We start from the raw sequence: 18,935 nt of genomic DNA on the forward strand, positions 1-18,935 counted from the left end.
TGTTGTGAGCTCCAGCTTGTTCCTGCTGGTTTCATACAGGCAACAGGACAGATAGAACGACCCTCCCAGGTTTGTTTTTTCCCCATTGATTTCCTTGGAACAATGGAGTTTAATACATTAAATTTGATTTTAGAGCATAGCTGCTTAAGAACAAGGGATACTAGTACAACTTATTAAAATTCTTGGAATTATAGTGTTGTGTCAAATAAGTACAGATTAAAAATGCTTTCCTTTTATGGCCACATTAAAAAAGTCTTTGCGTTCATTTATTCACTCATGAATTTAGCCATAAAATGTACTACGTTTGTATATAAAGAAATTAATTTGAATGCATGATACATTTATTTAGTTAATACCTGTTTACCAAGCAGTCTATTAAGGGATAGGGAGATAAATGTGAATATAATATACTTAGTGCTCTCAAGTAGCTCACTGTCTAAATTCTCCGGAACCACAGAGGGAGGGAAGATGGCAGGAAGTACTTTCTGAATTGTATCTTGGAGGATGAATAGAAGTACTCCAGGAGAACAAGGAACATAGGCCAGGGGAGGCCAGGGGAAGGGAAAGGAGGATTTCAGGCAGAAAGGATGTTCTGTGGGCCAAAGGTGTGGGGGCCTGGTAGTTCCCTCGTGAGTGAGAACACAGTAATTATGGCTAAAGAGTTGGGTATTGAGCCAAAGAGTTTAGTTTTGGGTCAGATGGGAAAAGGCATTGATTACTCTGCTAAAGAATGTATTGGTGGGGAGCTCTTGATTTTTTAAAATTATTGAACATTTTTTAAAGTAGGGTAGCATATATGATCGGATTTGTGTTCCAGAAAGCTAATCATGACAGTAGAATGGAGCTGAGTTTGCGGGGTAGAGGGTGGGAATGAGGAAAGAGATGAAGGTAAAGCTTGCAGTTAGGAGGCTATTCCCATAGTTGAGTCAGGGAAGGAGGCAGCCATCGTGGAGGATAGACAGGAGTGGAAGCAGTCGGACGCGGTGGCTGGTTGCTGTGGGGCGAGAAAGGGAGAGGCAAGGCCTGAAGATTCAGATTACTGCTGCAGTCATTCATTGATTCCACAATTTTTACAACTCTAAAATTGGGATGCATTTCCTTATCAAAGTGGTCCTGTTTTAATTAGCAATGTGTTTTTTTTTTCTTAGTAGTACGTAAAAATAAAGATGCATATTTACATCTCTGACATCTTAGATTTAACGAAATTCTATACTGAATTCTTTGGCTATAGTTTGTAAATTTCTCCTATCATGTGTATGTTTTTCATTATAAAAATTCAAGGAAAATGATTTTGAAGTGAGTAGCAACCTTTCACAAAATAATTTTCATACCACTTTTGATCTCTGTGAAGTGGTTGGTGGGAATTTGTATTTTATTTAATTGTGATACTTTAGGTTCAATATAATTGTTTTTTCAGCATCTAGGTACTTTGAAGGTTCCTGGAAAGCATATGTCTGCACTATCTTGGGAAGGAGGTGGACTGAAAATTGCACTAGCTGTTGATTCTTTCATCTATTTTGCAAATATTCGACCTGATTATAAGGTGAGTGATATGAGCAGGTGTGAAGAAGAAAAAAAAGGAAGCTATTTTTTGTGGAATAATTTTGTTATATCTCACAGTATACTATCTGTTCCTCGCATATATTCATGGCTGCTTTGTTTTAGAAACCAGCTGAAAGGAAGCTTTCTTAATGTGAAGACCTTAGGACTAGTAAACTTTTCTAGGATACTATATAAAATTAGTAAAATTACTCCAACAGTCAGGGTCTCAGGAAACAGATGGCCCACTCAAAGGAATAATTGAAGAGGATTGATGACGGGTTTATTACAGAGGTATGGGCAGGATTAAGTGGACCAGCAAGGGATGACAAAGCAAGCACCCAGGGACTAGCAGCAGTGGGCAAGATAAGGAAATGCTGTTCCTGGACCCCACGAGAGCTGTGGCTGCGCAGGGGGGGCTACCCTGCAGCAGCACAGCCACTGCCAGCTGGCCAGGCAGAGACAGATGGGGGAATAAATACTTCAGTCCATCTCTCTACCTGCTGGTGCCTTCCAGTTGGCCAAACCTAACTGGAAACCAGAAGGCAAGGTAGCCCAGGTAATGGAGTTCATAGAGGTCAGCCTGCAGGGCACAGAGCAGGTTAGAGAAGGGCAGAGAATGGATCAGAAGGGGAAAATGAGAATAAGCAGCACAATAACTAATAATATTTTGTCTTAGACTTAATGTTTGATCCAAAACAAGCTCTGAAGTATGAGATTGGTAAACTACTAAGGATATTTGTTATGAAAAACTTCTATATCTAATTTGTAAAGGGCAAAGCACCTTGGAGACATGAGGGGTTCTAGGACCAGGGTGGGGAAAATACGAGATAAGCCTGGAGCATCTTACAGTGCCAGAAAGTAAGGAAGTGCTCAGAAAACAAAAGCATGGGGCCGTGTCAAAGGCACAAGGGAGCCCACTTGAAAGAGCTCCCAATGGCCAAAGCTGGAACGGTTTGAGCAACAAAATAAATGTTGTTACATTGGATTGTAATCCACATTATAAAATAATTGTCCATGAGTACAAACTGATAGAAATTACTTAAATAAATGAGGAGAAGAAACCAATCTTCCTTAGAGAATTAGGCTAATTTACTTAGACACCACCCTCCCCAGGAGGTGGAGTGTGGTTCCCCTGTTCCCCTAACTGGGGTGTGGGCTGCATTTAGTGACTTGTTTCTAAAGAGTAGCATACGGAATGGGGAAAAAAAGAGAAGAGCACTTCACTTCTTTGGTGGTCTTCCTAAAAACTAATAATCCCAATCTAAGCATGAGAAAAGCAGCAGATAAACCCAAATTGAGGGACAGTCTACGAAATACCTGAGCAATACTCTTCAAAACTGTCAAGGCCATCAAAAACAAGGAAAGACTGAGAAACTGTCACAGCCCGAAAGAGCATAAGGAGACATGACGACTAAATATAACGTAACCAAGTGGGATGCTGGGGTGGAAAAATGACGTTAGGGAAGAACTAATGAAATCCAAGTAAAGGATGGTGCTTAGTTTGTAGTAAGGTAGCAGTGTTGGTTCCTTAATTGTGACAAATGTATGGTGGTAACGAAAGATATTAACAGTGGGGGAAAATGACTAAGAAGTATAGGGAACTCTGTACTCTTTACAGCTTTTATGTAAATCTAAAGTTATTTTAAAGGGAAAAGTTTATTTTAAAAGGTAATCACTGGATAGAAAGTAAACAGGTAATCACGGGATAAAAAGTAAACAAGGCTTACTTTGAATACTAAACACAGTTATAATAATATTGACACAATATTGGTTTATTCAAAATTACTTATAAATATGTTGGGAGAGGGAAAGCTGTAAGTGTTTAACTCACTAGTCAATACACGTGCGATATGGAGATAAATACCAAAACAGTCAAAACAGTGCAGCTAAAAGAGTTGTCAGTGGCTGCCCCAGGGAGGAAATTAGGCAGCGGGGTCTGCATTTTGTTTTTGATTTAAATAAGCCATGTAGAATTATTTGACCATAAACTATGTGGGTCTGTTACTCTGATAAAAACAAATATAAAAAATGTGGGTGGGGGAGAAAAGGCAAAGCATCTGCTTTTGAATTTTGGCTTGGGGACCCAGAACTCAACTTTGACAGGGGACACTCTTCCTGTGTCCCCCGTGCAGCTATTATTGACTATTGAAAAATCTGAAATTTTCACTGCTGAAGCTTAAATCTTACAAACTGAAATAAGGAAAGTTAAACAAACTAAACTTATTTTTGCAGTGCATTCTTTGTTCTATAACTGTCTGTATTACTCTTAGATTTTTTGTTATTTTAGTGAGAAAAGGTATTAAGCTGAGTGTTTGGTCCTTCTGTCTTCCATTTCTGAAGAATATATTTTCTCAGCACCAATAAACCACACATCTGAAATATTTCTGGAGTAAAAATATAATAATGTGAGTTTTCTTTCCCAATGTAAATGTCCCTTTTCCCTTTCTTTTTCTCTCCCTTCTTCCCTCTTTCTGTTCTCTCCCTTTCCCCCTTCCTTTCTTCCTAGTGGGGTTATTGCTCAAATACTGTAGTTTATGCTTATACCAGACCCGATCGTCCCGAGTACTGTGTTGTCTTTTGGGATACGAAAAACAATGAGAAATATGTTAAGTATGTGAAGAGTCTCATTTCTATTACTACGTGTGGAGATTTCTGCATTTTGGCTACGAAAGCCGATGAAAATCACCCTCAGGTAGGTGTTTGTTGCTATCTTGAAACTTAGATGGATTAGCTACTTGGCAGAATTGGGCTTTTGTTATTATCTTCCAAGCATCGCCCCCATACTGGCAGGTACAGCAAAGTATTGGGTCTTTTGGCCACAGCTGTCTGGACCTCTGTTTTGGAAAACTGTGTGACTCCAGTGGTTCTGTGTCCCCTGGATTTTTTCTCCCATCAGCTAATCGATTGGCAGTTCATATTGACCAGTTCCGTACTAAAGCTTTTTGTCTTCTAAATATACTTAAAATACCAGATTCCTTTTCCAAGTTAAAATTCCAAGCAAAAATGAATATCCAGATGTCTAGTATAAATGCTCAAGAAATTACGTAACAATAACCATTATAACACTGGGTAGCTTTGACATTGAGAAATATACTTTTATTTGGAGTTACATTGCTTTAAAAATCAGTCTTATAGCATAAAATAAATAATATACATAATGCCTTTTTAAAAAGTATGCTAATGATTTAAATATTTGCAGAAGCATATAAATTTTTCAAAAAAGGACTACCATTGTCTTTGGCTGTGTTGTAAATTATTTTATTTCATTGAGAAGTATAGAGTTTTGGTTTAAGGCGGCCATTTGAACAGCCACATTTGGCTCTGTTCTCTCCTGAAACTCCCTAAAACAACAGTAAAGGTATTTTTTAAAAAGTCATCAGCCCATAGGGACCAGAGAGGGAGAGGAAATGGCAGCATAGTTTTGAAAGTTGGAGAGGAGGTGGATTATGGTAATTACCATAGCAGACCTCAGAAAGCTAAATCCTAAGTCATCAGTGGAGAAAGCAAAGAAGCAACCAATTTATATCACAGAATCCCAAAGAGACACGAGACTTGATGGTACTTGGGAGAGAAAGAAACAAACAGGAAAGCAATTTGAAAGTACCAGAGATTATGCAGGAAGGAGAAAACATTAAAAGAAAAAAAAAAAAAGTGGGGCTGGCCTGGTGGCATAGTAGTTAAGTTCACGTGCTCCACTTTGGTGGCCCGGGGTTTGCAGGTTCGGAATCCGGGTGCAGACCTACAACACTGCTCATCAAGCCATGCTGTGGTGACGTCCCATGTACCAAATAAAGGAAGATTGGTGCAGATGTTAGCTTAGGGCCAGTCTTCCTCACCAAAAAAAAGCATATAAAGAAGCAGGTTCCTAGATCCTCTTCCTTCTACTGAGCCTCTAGGCAACTGCCCTTCTACCACCGGGGGAGACTGGGGTTCACTCTCCAGAGAGGACAAAAAGAGTCTCTGCACTGGTGGGCACCGAGCATATGTAAGGGTAGAGGAAATCTGTGGAAAACAAGGCAGTTCAGTGAAAAGTTGACAACTCAGTGTCCCCCTGTCATCTTTCCCACTTGGTTCCCAGAACACTGGCAGCTGAGCATATAGCTCTCAGGTAGAAGACTGGAAGAGTCCTTTCTGGAGAATCTGACCAGTTCAAGAGAAGAGACCTCTAAAAGCACTCATGTTGGGAGTCCCCAAGGAAGCATCCCCCCAGCCCATTCCTGTGAAAACCAGAGTCAGCGAGGCCCACCCGCAAACACAGAGATTCCAGACAGCTTTGTAGTGGCACACTCAATACGCATGTAGACAAGGGTTTTCAGACAATTGAACAGACACACGCCGAAAATAAACACCAGGAGAAAAGAGCTGGGAGGAAGCAGAGACTATGCAGAAGAACACTGCAGAAGAATCATCATTTCAAATGATCTTCAGAGAGTTAAGAGATATTACATCCATAAAACAAGAACAGGATACTATAGAAAAGGAAGTTTTTGGAAATTACAAATACGATACCGATAAAAGATTTGGCAGAGGGGTCAGCCCCGTGGCCTAGTGGTTAAGTTTGCGTGCTCCGCTTTGGCGGCCCAGGATTTCACCGGTTTTGGATCCTGGGCACGGACTTGGCACCTCTTGTCAGGCCACGTTGAGGTAGCGTCCCACATGCCACAACTAGCAGGACCCACAACTAAAATATACAGCTATGTACTGGGGGGATTTGGGGAGAAAAAGGAAAAATAAAATCTTAAAAGAAAAAAAATTTGGCTGAAGAGTTGGAAGATAAAATGAGGGAAAACTATAAAGTGTAGTAAAAAGACAAGGAAATGGAAAATAGGAGTGAAAAGATAAGAAAATTAGAGGAGCAATCCTGGAGGTTGAGCGTTTGAATAATAGTTCTAAAAAGAATAAACAGGCAAAATGGAGGAGAGCAATTCTGAAAGAAAAAAAAATTCAAGAAAATTTCCCTTGAGTTTCTAGATTGAAAGTGACTAGCTTAGTGAATAAAAATATTTCCACATCAAGGCACATCATTGTGAAATTTCAAAACACTGGGGCTAAAAGAAGATCCTGCAAGCTTTCACAGAGGAATACATTCATAGGGTCAGGTCTGTAATGGCATTTGGCTTGTCAACTGCAGCACTTTGAAGAATTGCTTTCAGAATTTTGAAGGAAAATGATTTCCCATCTTGAATTCCTTATCTTAAGCAATCTACTAATTAAACTGAAGACAGAATAAAGACATTTTTAGATGTACAAGGTCACCGAAAATTTACCTTTCAAGCTTTCTTATCTTAGAAAGTTACTTCAGGATATGGTCTACCAAAAGGAGGAAGAAACCAAGAAAGAGGAAGAAACAGGATAACCCAACAGCGGTTGTGCACATGCCTAGGGAGTTACCAGATGAGAGCAGGTCACGTGGTTCCAAAAGAAATTCAAGATGAAATTAATAGAATACTTAATATGATTAACATTTGAGGGGAAACATACATAACTGGGGAGTAACTGGGGACTTGAGTTAGTAATAAATACAGAGAAAACTAGGCAAAGAGAAAAAGACAATTGCCAACTACAGGGAAAGCAAAGTGAGCTTGAAAGGAGAATAAATCATGTTATACTTGACTCAGCTGTGAGTAGCATTTACAAAGTCCAAATGATGTACTCATGGGATTTTTTCTTGCTGAGGAAAATTGGCCCTGAGCTAACATCTGTGCCAGTCTCCCTCTATTTTGTATATGGAATGCTGCCACAGCATGGCTTGATGAGCGGTGTGTAGGTCCATGCCCGGGATCCAAACTTGCAAACCCTGGGCTGCTAAAGCAGAACATGCGATCTTAACCACTACGCCACTGGGCCAGCCCTGGATTTTGTTTTTAATTAAAAAAACTTTTAATTGAAGTATAATAAAGTTATTAAACCCTAAATTCTGATCTAAGAAAATTACAAGTGGAAGGATGGAGAGACAGAGGTATATTCCTGTGTGATGGGGGTTGGGGAAAGGGGGATGAAAGAAAGCCACATACTTACCTTTGTTAGTGGGAAGTCGAAAGATAGTGCCCCAAATTGAAACAAAACAAAACAAGAAGTAGCATTATAAACATGTTACTTAGCTTGGTAGAGGTAAGTATCAAAAAGATGAATTAAAGGACCTGAAAGCAATTACTCCAGGAGGCAGGAAATGGGAAGTTAGAGGGGACTTCTGTTCTTAGTAAGAAGTCTTCTGGAACTGTTTGATTCTTTAAACTATGAGCCTGTAAATGATAAGTAGATTTTAAAAATACAAGTCATTTGTGGTGGTCTGTGGCAGTAAATAAGCTTATTTTAAGTAGAAGAGTAAATTATGATATTTTAGTATAATTTTTGTCATTTAGTTTATGAAATTAAGCAAGTTTTACTTGAGATGCTGAAAAGAGAAAAAGTCTATATGTAAGCAGTGCATAGAGAATTGGTTTATTTGAAATCATTATGCTAATCAGTAAAATGTCTAAGTAAAATAGTTATTTTTAGTACAAGATATAAAAAAGGTGACAGTAAGAAAAACAAAATTATCACTTTAGGGTAATGTGATGTTAAATGTGCATTTGCTTGATTATTTTTCCTAATGTTAATCATTGATAATTATTTGTGTGTGTGTTAACCAATGGGCATTTTAAGTCATTTTCACTAGGTTGGATTATGTTTTTTCTGAATTAACTGAATTTTTCTGAATTTCTCGTGTCATTTATGTATTGCTTCAAAGGAGGAGAACGAGATGGAATCATTTGGTGCAACGGTAACAAATTGTTAGCTCTTATTTAACTGGTTATAGGATAAAACTGAGTTTTGAGGTCATCAGGAATTTTAGAAGTATAAATAATGACAAGTAGCCAGTGTGCTTATGTTTCTTAAGTGGCCTCTTGAAAACCACAGTGTTCCATTATGTTGAGAAATCAGCCTTGGTTTAATTTGAATTCATATTTCTTTGTTTTTAATGCTGTAGATTATATTTGCCTACTGTTCTTTGCACTGAACAATTTTATCACTTCTTTCCCAGTTAGTGACACTTGAAAAAGCGATAAGCATGATGTGTTAGCATTGTTTCCCTTGTTGTACATAAGCAGGAGTTCTCATGCTTTTTGTCTTATTTGTTCACAGTTTGTGCTAGTTCTTTGTAATTCTATTGGCACGCCCTTGGATCCCAAATACATTGATATTGGTAAGGAAATGTTAATATTTATTCCCTCTTTAATCAAGTTTTATTTATAAAACTAATTTAAAAACCTAGCAATGGTATTATTAATTAGAGGTATTCTCTAAAACAACAATGAGCATACTTCTTGTTTTGCCAGGTTCAGTACCACTTTATGCCTATTGTCATGATAAAATTATTAATAACTCTCAATTTTTTCAGAAGTATCCTGTTTAATACAATAAATTATAGGGTTACTCTATCTAAAATCCACAATAGTCTCACAACTGCCATACTGCCATCATTCGCTTTAAATGGGAAATATAATTGTACAGGAATTGGTATGCAAAGTAATGATCAGTGTGTAATAAACTAAGGATTATAGAAAGAATTTTGCCCTTAAACCACTTTTATTATTAATAAACTGCTTGTAAATACCTCTCTTCCATAAAAAACACTTTAGCTGCTTGTAAAAGTGAGTTTGCCCTTTCCAGATTTTTCTAATGAAATCAGTCTATTAATAGGGGCAACTTTAAAAAATTCCTGACTTTTTGTTTTCAGAAGACATTTGTTACTTTAGATTTACCATTTCCCCTGTCCAGTAGCTATGAAAGTAACATTAAAAAATTCCAAATCTTATTCTGTTTTGTTAAAACTCATTATCAAATATTTTGTTGCCATTTCACCATAACTCCCAAAAGTAATAATGGTTTTCTTATAAACCATATGAGTAGTTTATTGAATATGGTATTTGAAAAATTGTTAGATTTCAAAAATTGAAAACCCATTGAATTATTTTCTGAATCTGAGAATTAGTCTTTTTTGCCTCAGATTTCACATTCGACCTTAACAATCAAATGTTAGTGTCTGCCTTCTCGGTATTTGTATTTTGCTAAGCTCTTTGGGTGATACAAGCAAATGTGAGAAAGACTTACTGGCCTCAAGGATTTTATGCTCCAGGGTCTTGGTAACTCACTTCTATTTATTGAAACTTTTCAGCTTCATGTTCATTGTTACATAGGTATGTTTATATGTTACTTTATATTTACATACGTACATACATGTTAGTGTTCCTTTTTAAAAGGCTTTGCTTAAAATTATTACAGATGCTTGTCACATGAATACCTATTTATTAGAAACAGCAGTCTTTAAGGGAGTAATTCTGTCAGTCTTCAGATTATATGCTTTTTCTTTTAATATCAGAAGTTTTAACATAGCATCATAATGATGATAGGGTTAGCCTCAGAGTAATTTTGGTCACAGGTAGTCTATGTTTTAGTAAAGCCAGATGTAAATCCTTCGCCTTCGTAAAATGGCAAATGCTTGAGGGCATGATTATTTGTATTTTGAGTCTTGAAACTTATTTTTGCAGTCTCGCTGACTGAAATTTTAACAAACCGTTCTTTCATTGGTCTGCAGTAAACTCAGCCAAAGACTCAACATTTTTGTTTCATACATATCCTGTAAAATTCCTTTTTTATTTTTCTATGTCAAATTTTCACGAGGACTGGAGGCTAAAGTAAAAAAAGCGCGTAACTGATATTGTTCTGGAAAGTGTAGTTTTTGTTTTGTCATCTACTTTTCCTCCAGACAATCTCTATGGAAACTTTTAAAAAGAACTTTATGCATTATTAGAGAAGTTTAGCTGTGGGACTCTGTCGTATGGGACGTGTAGGAGTTCGGTACCCGTTTTTGTGCTCTTCCTTTGAGCCCTCGGAATACCTTTGATATGCTCCTGTCCAAAGCACTTATCTGCACTGTGGTTATTGATTTTCTTGTCCATCTTCCCCACAAGATTTTGAGCTGCTTAAAGATTGGTGCCTTATTCATTTCTGTATCCCCACTGCCTAACGTTGTCCTTGCCGCATAGTGAATGTTGATTGAACGTATGAAAATGCTTAATCCATTACTTATGCAAACCATCAGTCAGTATATACTTTTTCAAGTGCTATACTGGGAGTGCCAAGAAATTAATTATGACATTTTTTGTAGGATATTTAAACAAATAGTTAAAATATAGTTCATCCGTGGAACAATGACTGTAGCTCCCTGGCTGTGTGCTCGGCATGTGCTGGGTGCTGGATAAGTAGATATTGGTGCAGGGGATTGTTAGGGGCATCTTTTCTGCTTAGAGAAGATTTCATTGGCACTGAGTTTTGAAGGCTAAGTATTTCTTCAGGTGACATCTTAGGGAGATAAAACAGCATTTACAGAGGAGTGAAGGCATGGAAAGTGCCTGAAAAGTGCCGGGTGCCCGTGCTGCACCCGTCCTGGTGGGCGTGCAGCTTTCTGGTGCCGGCCTGCAACACGTGCACCGAGTCTTCCATACACTCCAGAGAGAGGCGAGGTGATGAAAACATTTCAGAGCAATTTGAGTTTACCAGCTCTTTAAAGGGCTGAGAAATGAATAAGTAGGAAAGTGGGGGAACATTCCAGATGTAGATGTGTATTTCAGGCCTCAACATTAAAATATTACAAGCAGCCTTTACTTATACGTGAATTCCTAGATTGTTTTAAATTATTTGACATCCTTGCTTGGCTAGTAACTACTATGTATTGGCGTTACAAAGTTCAATTAATGAAAGCATAATTACTTTCTTAAAAAATTTTCTAGATATTTTGAATTTTTTCTTTCCAGATATTGATTGAATTGTTGAGAAGGATGTGGAGGGCTTTTGTCCTGGTTGTGTTTTTTCCCTAAAATAGTCTATGTGTTAAAAATTTGGTCTTGTAACATTTTCCTAGAGGCTTGGTTCTAGGAAACTAAGCACTAATCCACCTGGATGGGATGGATCTTTTAATAAAGATGTAGCATAATTTATGTAGATAGGATTATCTACCCCTGTTTGTATTTGCTTTTTGTATTGACTAGTGGATTTATTTCTGCTTTTATTGTAAAAACCTATGTAGGTAAGAAAAGTAAAAGCAGTAACAGCAACCACACCTAACGCTTACTAACCCTTAATGAGAGGCAGTATGCCTTGGTGGTTAAGAGCACAGATTCTGGAACCAGATTACTGGGTTTGTGTTCCAATCTTCTACCACTTTCTAGCCGTCAGCTTCAGCAAGTTCTTTAACCATTCCATCTTTCAGTGTCTGCATCTGCTGAATGGGGATAATAGTGCCTACCTCACAGGGTGGTTGTGGGTTAATATATGGATTATACAATAATATAATTATATAATTATAATGAATATAACTATTAAAATATATGCCTGACATATTTTTAAAAAATTAAATAAATATTGGCTTTTAAAAGTATTATTATTAAGCATTGATTCTATGCCAGCACTGTAAGTGCTTTATATTTATTATTTATTTATTTATTATATATTTATTATTTTTTATCCTTAAAGCGGCTCCATGAGCTTGGTATTATTATTATATTCAATTTGCAGTAAGTGAACTGAGGTTCCGAGAGAATAAGCACGGAGTTTATCTAAGGCCGCAGAGTTAGCAAGTGCCTGTGATTAGCATCCAACGAGTCTGACTCTTACTGTGAACCATTAGCATTTTAATTTTGAATTAATCAGGCTGATGATAAACTCTTGTGATTGTTTAATATCTATCAAAAAGGAAGGAACATGAGTATATTTTATAATTGTAGGTAAACAATGGTTATAAAAATGCTTTTATGTAAAAAGGAAAATGATATTTTATTAGAAAGCAGTTAAAGTTGTGAACTTACTTTAATTCACGCTAAGGCCATGGTAGTTACCAGCATCGGAGTATCCATGGTAGAATTAGCTGAATATTTAGCAAGTGTCTTATGATTTAGTAGAGACAGAGTCAGAGAAAGCTGATGGAAGCCTGGGCCTGGTGCTGATTCCTCGGCTCGGGGCTCCCCGGGCTTGGCCGCCCTCCAGGATTGGCTTTCAACCAGTCGTTCCTCACGGGAAAGCCTTCTAGCTCCCTCTAGAGTTCGGTCATAGTACACATTTTGAATAGAAAAATCTTGAAAATTGTAATGAAAAAAAGTTTTTTAGTATGAGTCAACTACTATACAGAGCTATTTAGAATATAAAAATTCTTGAATTTGAATCCCTGAGTTGTTAATCTACTCAATTAACAGCATACCGTCAGTCTAGTTTCTAATTCTTTGTTCAGTTTCTGTCTCTTATTGCCTTAAATGTCCTTTATTTGGACTATGGCAAGAACTCCATAAATGGTAGCTGCTATTAACACCAGTACTTTATTCTGGCCATATTAATGATCCTTTTGCACAATTTTATAAATAGAAAAATGACTTTTGCACCGTTTTAATTGTTCATGAATTTAGAAAACAAGTACCAAAATGATCTTTTATGAAGGAGTTCCTTTGTTTTTATGTGCCTCGTGTGGGAGTGTTTATTTTTGTTGTTTATTTTGTGTTCTGTGACCTTGGCAAGTTATTTTACTTCTTGAATCCTCCATTTCTTTGTCTGTAAGATGGATTTGATGAGACTACTTCATAAAAGAGTACACAGTAGGAGCTTAATTAAGTGTTCTCTAAAAAATGGAACAGATGAAAAAAAGTTATATGTTTAGGAGAATATACTCCTAAATTAGGAAGGAACTTTGGAGAATTTTCTTTTCTACATTAATGAGGAATTATAAGCCATATGGTATCAGAGGAAAGGATAAAGGCCTGATCTGAGCAGTAATAGGAGGAAGGGATGGAATTTTATTTATCCATTCATTAGTTAATGGACGTTTGTGCTGTTTCTGCTTTTTGGCTATTGTGAATAATGCTGTTATCAACATTTGGTTTGAGTTTTTCAGTGAACATGTGTTATTTTCTCTTGAGTATGTACCTAGGAGTGGAATTGCTGTGGCATATGGCAACTCCATATTTAACATTTTGAGTAACTGACAAGCTGTTTTTCCAAGTGGATGCACCACTTTACATTCCTACCCTTTCTCCACGTCCTTTCCAGTACTCGCGTGTCTGACTTCTTGAGTCTGGCCATCCTAGTGGGTGTCAAGTGGTATCTCATTGTGGTTTTGATTTGCATTCCCCTGATGGCTAACGATGTTGAACATCTTTTCATTTGCTTCTTGGCCATTTGTATATCTTCACCGGAGAAATGTCTATTTAGATCCTTTGCCCATTTACTAGTTGGGTTATTTGTCTTTTTATTATTGAGTTATAAGAGTTCTTTACATATTCTAGTTAGAATTCCTTATCACCTGTATGATTTACAAATATTTTCTTCCATTCTTGGATTGTCTTTTCATTTTTTTTTAAAGATTTTATTTTTTTTCCTTTTTCTCCCCAAAGCCCCCCGGTACATAGTTGCATATTTTTAATTGTGAGTCCTTCCAGTTGTGGCATGTGGGATGCTGCCTCACCATGGCTTGATGAGTGGTGCCATGTCCATGCCCAGGATCCAAACTGGTGAAACCCTAGGCTGCCGAAGTGGAGCTCGAGAACTTAACCAGCCATGGGGCTGGCCCCTTTTTCATTTTTTTTGATGATGTCCTTTGAAACACAAATGTTTTTGATTTTGGTGAAGTCCAACTTATCTACTTTTTCTTTTGTTGCTTATGCTTTTGGTGTCATATCTAAGAAATTATTGCCTAACTCAACGTCGCAAAGATTTACTCCTATCTTCTAAGAGTTCTATAGTTTTAGCTTTTACATTTAGGTTTTTGATCCATTTTGATTTAATATTTTTGTATGATCCTACAAGTTTTTGATTCTTTTCTGAATTCAGAGACTCTGTGTGGTGTGTATTTTCTGTAAAATGAGGGGTTGGACTCAGTGATCATTGAAGTCCTTTGCAGCACAAACATTCTGTGATTCTGTGTAACTGCAACCTAATTGTTTTAATATTCTTTTTAATAGTACCATTATTTGTTGCGATGACCAAAACCCATGTGATAGCAGCTTCGAAAGAAGCGTTTTATACCTGGCAATATCGTGTGGCAAAGAAGCTCACAGCACTGGAAATTAATCAGATCACACGGTCTCGAAAAGAAGGGAGAGAAAGGTATATCTTTTGATGCATATTTTTTAGTAGCACAACCATATCACATTTAAATCAGACATGGTTAATTATAAGTTGCAATGCTTGGGAACCACAAATTGTTTTGATTACTAGAAATATTTTCCCATTTATTTGAATACCTTTCAAATTTATCTGTTTAAATTTATCAAAACAAAAATGAGGTAGCGTGGTGCAATAAAATAAAGTCCTTAGAGATATAGACTGGAGAGCTCTGTTTTTATGAGGAAATGGCTATTCTTACTCATCCACCCCCACCATATTAGGGTTATTATGCTGTACTGATATATGATTATTCACCTGAGTTCTGAATGTCTATCCAAAGCTTCCTTCCCCTGGGATAGTGGTGGAGGTCTTTTCAGGAGGGTGGGATGATTCTAGTATCGATCGCCATAGGAGAAGCAGGTCCTTAGACACAGGTATGGAGGAGGGCTTTAGGTGGGGTGAACTGGCCACTTGGCTTCTTTCTCTTGTCCTAGATTCCAGGGAGTCTGGGGTTGGAACTCTTTCCAGTGAGTGGGGGTAAAGTGGGTTCTACCATCTAGAGAGCTGAGTTGCCAGGATGGAGGGATTCCCTACAGTAAGTCTCAGTGTACATTTGCATTTACTGTGTTGTCTAAGTTATATTGTCTCTGCTAGTGATGTCTATGTTTGTTGTCCTTTTGTTGTTATCCTGAGCCTTTAAGGATTTTGCTCAGTGTTTTAATCTAATGATTCTTAATGAGGGCATAGGCCTGTGTTGGTGGAGGTGGGCAGTGGGAATCGTGTCAGAAATCCCAGGTTCCTTTTCAAATCATCTTCCCTCGTGCATGCTTGAGATCCTAGTGCAATCCACCCTTCCCTTTCAGACTCACTCATCTACTAAGATAGGAGATATGTCTCCAGTAAAAGTATTTTGGATATGTGAATTCCTGTGCAAGCAGAAAAAATAAAACCATTGAAAAGTACTCCATCTTGTCCTCTCAGTAGCTCTGTAGGACGAAATGGAAAGAGTCTTTGGCCTCTGTGAGAACAGCATGTGGCACTGGTAGTGCCAATAAGCAAGAGGCCTGCGGTCTGCAGGGGGAAGGTGGCTCTTAGGGCAAAGCTGGGACAGGAAAGTCTAGCCTTTCCATAGAGTGAGTGTCCTCCATGAGCCAGCTAAAGACATTCTGGCTTTTGTTTAAATAAAGAAGTCAGCATTTCCTTATATTTCTACCCGGAATATACTTACTAGTTTTAATGACTTAAGGCAGGGTCTCTCTGGACTTGGGTTTCCTCATCTGTAAAATATGGTGGATAATGGTGGTCACAGCCAACATTGATTGAATGCTTCTTATGTTTCACAGAGAGGAAACTGAGGCACACAAGCTTAAATTATTTGTCAGAGGTCAGCTGCTGATAAGTAGAGATGGGACATAAGGCCAGGTTCATCTGACTCTGAAGCACTTTACTCGCCTTTCTTGTAGTATCCTACTTGTTTTAAGAGAAGGAGGTGGGTCAGATAATCACTTGAGAGGCCTCCTATTCTAACCTTTGACTTGTATTTTGTGGTAACTAAGTAGAACTAGTAATTGGATACACTTAATAGAAATGTATTAAAATACAGAAATGCCGTACCTCTAAATTGGTGCACCTTTCTTCATTTAATACATTCCTAGTGAATTTATTTAACATTCAATCTCCTTATTACATTGATGAAAGCACATTTATGATTTCAACTTAATGACAAAATTTCATGGTATTATAAAGATAGAAAATGGCGTGATTTTTCTGTGACCATATTGCAGCTACAATTTCTTCAACTTTTATCTATCAGTCTCTGTGCTTACGTGTTTTACAAACATCATTTTGTTTATGCTTCTCAAAAACCCTGTGAAAGGGTATTGTTGTTCTTATTTCACAGATAGACAAATTGTGGCTCAGAGAAGTTCAGTATCTAGCCAAGGGCCTCATTGCTGATCTGTGGTGTATCTTCCCTATTTGCCTCCGTTCATTTTATATTTTTTTCAGCAAATATTATAGACACCTGTCAATGTGTGGCACTGTGCTAGGCACTGGAGATACAGTCTTTGCCTCCAGGAAACTCATGACCTAGTGGGAGAAAAGAGTAAACTAGCAGTGATACTGTGATGTGAATAAGCATCATGGTAAGGGTATCAGAGACGGCAGAAGTCCAAAAGTGGTACATCATCATAGCACAGTACTCGTAGGGAGGGATCCTTTACTTCAGAACAAAAATTCTATTAATTAGAGCTTCCCAAATACATTTAGGTTTTACCTTTATGTTTTACATTGATAAAAGGGAAATTATGGAGAAACAGCAAAGAACCTTACTGTATTAGAAGTTACTCCCGGGGCCGGCCCTGTGGCTGAGTGGTTAAGTTTGCACACTACGCTTCAGTGGCCTGGGGTTTTGCTGGTTTGGATCCTGGGCGCGGACCTAGGACCACCTATCAAGCTGTGCTGAGGTGGCGTCCCACATAGCACAACCAGAAGGACCTACAACTAGAATATGCACTGGGGGGCTTTGGGGAGAAAAAGAAGAAGAAGAAGAAAAAGAAGATTGGCAACAGATGTTAGCTCAGGTACCAATCTTTAAAAAAGAAAAAAGAGGAAGTTACTCCTGACTGATGACTTTGGAGAGTAAGGTAAAATATCTCTTGGGACTTAATGAAATTCATTGGAAATATATGATTGAGTGTTCAAATATATTTTTGGCACAGCCTTCAGGAGCATATTACTTGCATAACTGGTAAATACCTGGTAGTTTCTACCTTTATAAGACTGAGCCGTGTCAAGAACTCTTTAAAATAATCAGGATATTTATATTAAGTAAATTAATTATTCATTGGTCTCATCCAAGCCTTTAATTGTTCTAGAGATTATGAAATAGTGTAAACCTTACTTATTCTTTCTTTGAAATTCTGATCTTTCTTTTCAGAATTTTTCATGTTGATGATACTCCTTCTGGATCAGTGGATGGGGTGCTTGATTATAGTAAAGCCATTCAAGTAGGTGATTTTATTTTTGCTAGCATATGTTAATATCTATAGATTTGGAAACACTGTAATTTTATTTTGTGACCTAGAAAAGAATTTGTTTCCAGTGAATAGCATGTTATTCTATTAATTAAAATTTTTTTTTCTATTCTGAAAATCTTCCTCTAGATCTGCTGGGTTTTTTTCTTTTGATTTTTAAAAACATTTTATTTTGAAATAATTATAGGCTCAAAGGAAGTTGCAAAAATAGCACATAGAATCTCTACTCAGCTTCCTTCAATGGTGACATCTTATGTAACTGTAGTATAATATCAAAATCAGGAAATTGACATTGGTATGATACTGTTAACTAGACTTCGACCTTATTCCTCATTCAGTTTTCACTAGTTTTTACACGTGTGTGTGCATGAGTGCGTGTGTGTAGTTTTATGTAATTTTGTCACCATAAAGGAACTTGCCTCTTGCTACTTCTTCATTTTTGCACCCACTCTCCACCCGCATCCCTGTCTGCTGGCAACCACTAGTTTGTTTCCATTTCTATAGTTTTGTCACTTTGAGAATGTTTTATGAATGGAATAATACAGTATGTAACCTTTTGCGATGGGCTTTTTTTCACTAAGCATAATGCTCTTGAGATCCATCTGGATTGTTGCAGTGCCATCTCCCCTTCCTCCTTTTGGCATGTGCTGCCAATCTGTCCATCTTCTGCCATCTGTTCATCTTTTATGACTAAGCTCGGGTTTATGCCTCCTTGCCCATTTTGGTATAAGTTAGATGCTCCTTCCTCTGTGCTCTCGTAACTCCTGTGTGTACCTCTACTGTTATCCTACTGTACTGTATTTAGGGGTTCAGTTTCTGTCTAACCCCAGTAGACTTCTGAGTAATCCTTGAAAGTAATTTCATCCAAGTATCTCTGGTGCTTAGCTCAGTGTCTGGCATATAGTAGATGCTCAGTAAGGAAATGTTTGTTATGCTAATAACGATATTGAAGTGTTCTTAGTGAATTGCAGACTACCTTATACCAGATTAGTCATTCAATAAATATTTGTTAAAGAATAACAACTGATTTATTTTAGGGCACAAGGGATCCAATTTGTGCCATAACGGCATCTGATAAGACATTGATTGTGGTAAGTTGTAAAGGAAAAGCTTATTTATGAATAATAATTGTATAAATTATAAAAATAGAGTAAAGCAATATGTTTTGGATTTTAATATCATCTGTGGGCACCTCAGGTTTTCCTAAGCCCAACATAAGAAATAAGA

General features: G+C 37.4%; 1 protein-coding gene across 4 annotated transcripts in view; it reads left to right on the forward strand.

Annotated features, from left to right (window-relative positions):
* Positions 1-18,935, forward strand: part of WDR35 (WD repeat domain 35) — a 56,478-nt gene that overhangs the window by 11,892 nt on the left and 25,651 nt on the right. For all 4 annotated transcript variants that reach the window (XM_046663112.1, XM_046663113.1, XM_046663114.1 and 1 more), the window contains 6 exons: positions 1,418-1,543; positions 4,049-4,234; positions 8,668-8,728; positions 14,529-14,673; positions 17,612-17,681; positions 18,746-18,799. In XM_046663112.1, the coding sequence (XP_046519068.1) occupies positions 1,418-1,543; positions 4,049-4,234; positions 8,668-8,728; positions 14,529-14,673; positions 17,612-17,681; positions 18,746-18,799 (642 nt within the window). The remainder of the gene's footprint in view (positions 1-1,417; positions 1,544-4,048; positions 4,235-8,667; positions 8,729-14,528; positions 14,674-17,611; positions 17,682-18,745; positions 18,800-18,935) is intronic.

The sequence above is a fragment of the Equus quagga genome, chromosome 5, assembly GCF_021613505.1.
Source record: "Equus quagga isolate Etosha38 chromosome 5, UCLA_HA_Equagga_1.0, whole genome shotgun sequence".
NCBI lineage: Eukaryota > Metazoa > Chordata > Mammalia > Perissodactyla > Equidae > Equus > Equus quagga.